This window comes from Helianthus annuus, chromosome 4 (genome assembly GCF_002127325.2).
Source record: "Helianthus annuus cultivar XRQ/B chromosome 4, HanXRQr2.0-SUNRISE, whole genome shotgun sequence".
Classification (NCBI taxonomy): Eukaryota; Viridiplantae; Streptophyta; class Magnoliopsida; order Asterales; family Asteraceae; genus Helianthus; species Helianthus annuus.
In genome coordinates, this window is record NC_035436.2 from 4,755,567 (window position 1) to 4,758,709 (window position 3,143).

General features: G+C 32.6%; 1 protein-coding gene across 1 annotated transcript; it reads right to left on the reverse strand.

Moving 5' to 3' along the window:
• Positions 1 to 260: 260 nt before the first annotated feature.
• LOC110932781 lies at positions 261 to 713 on the reverse strand. The gene has a single exon (XM_022176037.1). The coding sequence runs from the start codon at positions 711 to 713 to the stop codon at positions 261 to 263; it is 453 nt and encodes a 150-aa protein (XP_022031729.1).
• Positions 714 to 3,143: the final 2,430 nt, after the last annotated feature.

Genomic DNA, 3,143 nt, shown 5'->3' on the forward strand with positions numbered 1-3,143 from the left:
CATATTAAAAGAGAAAGCTTTATGTAAGATTTTAATAGCATTAATTAAATGTACGTTGTAACTCACCACCTACTATATTTGTGGTTCTTAATACAGTCTTTTAACAACTGATCAATAATTAAAATACTTAAGTTGAAATAAAATCAAGACTAAGTAAATAAATTAGGCTTCGAATATAAAAGGATACCAAAATTGTTAGGGTTTACACAAATGACCTAAGCCAAAAACTTCGTATAAACCCCTATTGACATAACAACCCCTCAATTATCTTGCTGTTTCAGATCACTAAAAAACCTTCTTATGAACTTGTCAGCTCCCTTGTCCACCTGACCATCTTCCAAACCGTGAGCTACCGTAAACGGTGAATACACGGCATCGTTTGACAGCGTGTGTAGAACTTTAATGACGGCCGGGTCTATTGTTATATCATCACAATCGTCCATAGCAAGTGGCGGGTTAGGGTTAACAAGACGATGGCAGTTGTTTTGGCGTTTGTTGTGGGTGGAAAAGAGAGAGAGTGGGTAACGAGGGGTGTTGCTACAACTGAATTCGTATTCATCGGATGGTGATTTTCGGGCCATCTTGCTATGCTTCATCATCATGTTAAGATTAACCAAGAACTTTCGTTTGGAAATATCTTTTTTCAACGTGAAAAGTATTGCACGCACCAAGCTCCATACTTTGTTTGTGATTAGTGGTAGTTTTGCCTCCATTCTCTAGCTCTCTAGGGGCTTGATTATTAACTTGATGAGAGAGATTGAAGAGCTTGATGTTTGTAGTATAAAGCGTGGGAAGATGACATGGGTATTTAAAGGAAAATTTTTAGGTGCATCTCTAAAAAAGCGACTTCATAACGTGATGTTGACTTAAAGTGTCAATAATTAAAGGTGGTCATTGAGACTTTAGTAAGGGTTTTTGCACGTTGAAAACAAGATTATAATATTTTAAAATGGCTCAATTATTTGCACTTTATTAGTAAAAATTAATTTAATTGAAGATTTCATGTAAATAATTCTTTGATTAAACAAGGAAATATTGGATTTTAATGTACACGGGCCATCTAAAAAATATAAACATATAACTTTATGCAATTTTTTTTACTTGTAAGAATAGACCACCTTTGTTAGAACATAGACGATTACAGACTAATGGTAGGTAGATGGGCAACAAGTTGCGCCGCTACCCTTTTCTGAATAGCAAACCCTACCCTGCTAAACACAAAATTCTGCCCCTTAAGATGCAAATTTCAATATATATATAATACTTACCAAAAAGTAGGGGTGAAGTTATACTTGATATGATTAAATAAATTAGTGCTTTAAGTTGGGTGACATTAATATTGTCTTAAGGGGTATTATAACATGTGTTTTCTTTGTACTTTGGTTAATAAGGGTAAGATACTTTATAGAAAGATGATTCATTTGCTTAATATTATATTAAATAGTAGAATCTGAATATTTGTAACGAAGATAGAGGTATTATAGTTTTTTGTGTTCCTTTCGACTACTATATACCGGTGACCATTTAAAACGTCAAACTCAGATCCAATCTGCTAAAATTTTTTTAAAACATAAAAGCAAGAGTTTTAGGATCACTAAACCTAAAACTCTGCTAAAATTTGAAACTGTGAAAAAAGTTAGTCTGAGAAACGTTTTTTTAAACTGAGAAACATTTTTTTAAAACGTTTTCATTAAAACTAGTTTATTTCGTTAACAATTTATGAATGAAGAGCTAGTGTTTTTAATATAAAGGGCCAAGATTCTAATTAGTAGTAAATACATTCAATAAGTATGAGTTTTAATATTTGGAAAAAAATGGGAGTATGCAACTTTGCATGGCTTTTTTTGGTCCTTGTCATTGAGGGTGATGGTGAATCTCGTGCAAGTTGAGGTATCATACTATCATGCATCTAGAAAGTTGGTGACTTGTCAAAAAGTAAATATTGAATATAATTAATTACATTAATTTTTTTACCTTTAGTTTATTAAATTAACCTTTTAAAATTTTGGCTATTTATTATTAAAAGAAGTAAAATATAGTTTATTAGTTTTTATTGATTTAAAATATACAGCCTTAATTTGTTTACTTTTTTTTTTCTGTTTACTTAGCATAGGAGGTTTATGAGTGGTGAGTTGTGACCATGGGCTAATTTGAGGGTGAATGGAATGTACATGGAAATGAGGGGGCACCCTTTTAATTAACCAAAAGCAATTTTCGTGTTTAAAAGTGCATTACATAAATGGGTCTGTTTTCTTTTTTAATGTCAATGAGATTCTTTTCGTGTGTTTGGTAAAGTAAAGATTATGTAATATAACATAATATGTTGATAAGTCTATCACTACTAGAAAAGTGGTCATTTTGCTACGAAAATTTCCTACGCAAAAAAATGCGTCACAAATTCTGACACATTTACTACGCATTTCCTACGGAAAGAAGACCTTGATTTTTTTGGGTAATTTGTGACACAATAGTGACAAATATACTAATTCTAAGTATTGTGTCAGAAATGCGTAGCAACTTGCTACGCATTTCCGACGGAACCATTATTTATTTGTTGGAATTAGATTTATATGTTAAATTCATTTAAATATTAATTGTTGCGTCAGAAATGCGTAGCAACTTGCTAGGCATTTATGACGAATTATTTATTATTATACTTAGATTATATTTTAATGTTTAATCAGCATTATTTTTAATTATTGCGTAGGAAATGTGTAGCAACTTGTTACGCATTTGTGATGGAAAATTTATTGTGTAGGAAATGTGTAGCAACTTGCTACGCATTTGTGATGGAAAATTTATTACCATATTGTGTAGGAAATGTGTAGCAATTTGTTACGCATTTGTGATGTAAAATTTATTGTGTAGGAAATGTGTAGCAACTTGCTACACATTTGTGATGGAAAATTATTTGTTTAAATTACACTTCATGATGGTTCTGGTTTTGTTTCGGCTCGGGTCACGGTTCGGTTCATGTCAGATTTAACGCGGGTCAATCTGTGTATACCCGTGTTCATGGTTGTAAAACAAGGTCTCCAAGACCGGCTACTCCTCGAGTAGTCGCTACAAGGTAGGTTGCCGAGGCGACTTTCTTCAACTCCGACTAATTACTCAGAATCGATCAAATGCGGTCAACATCGGCC

Bases quoted from the DNA above. Each gene is read 5' to 3' on its own strand.
- LOC110932781 (XM_022176037.1), bottom strand. From the start codon at position 713: ATGGAGGCAAAACTACCACTAATCACAAACAAAGTATGGAGCTTGGTG.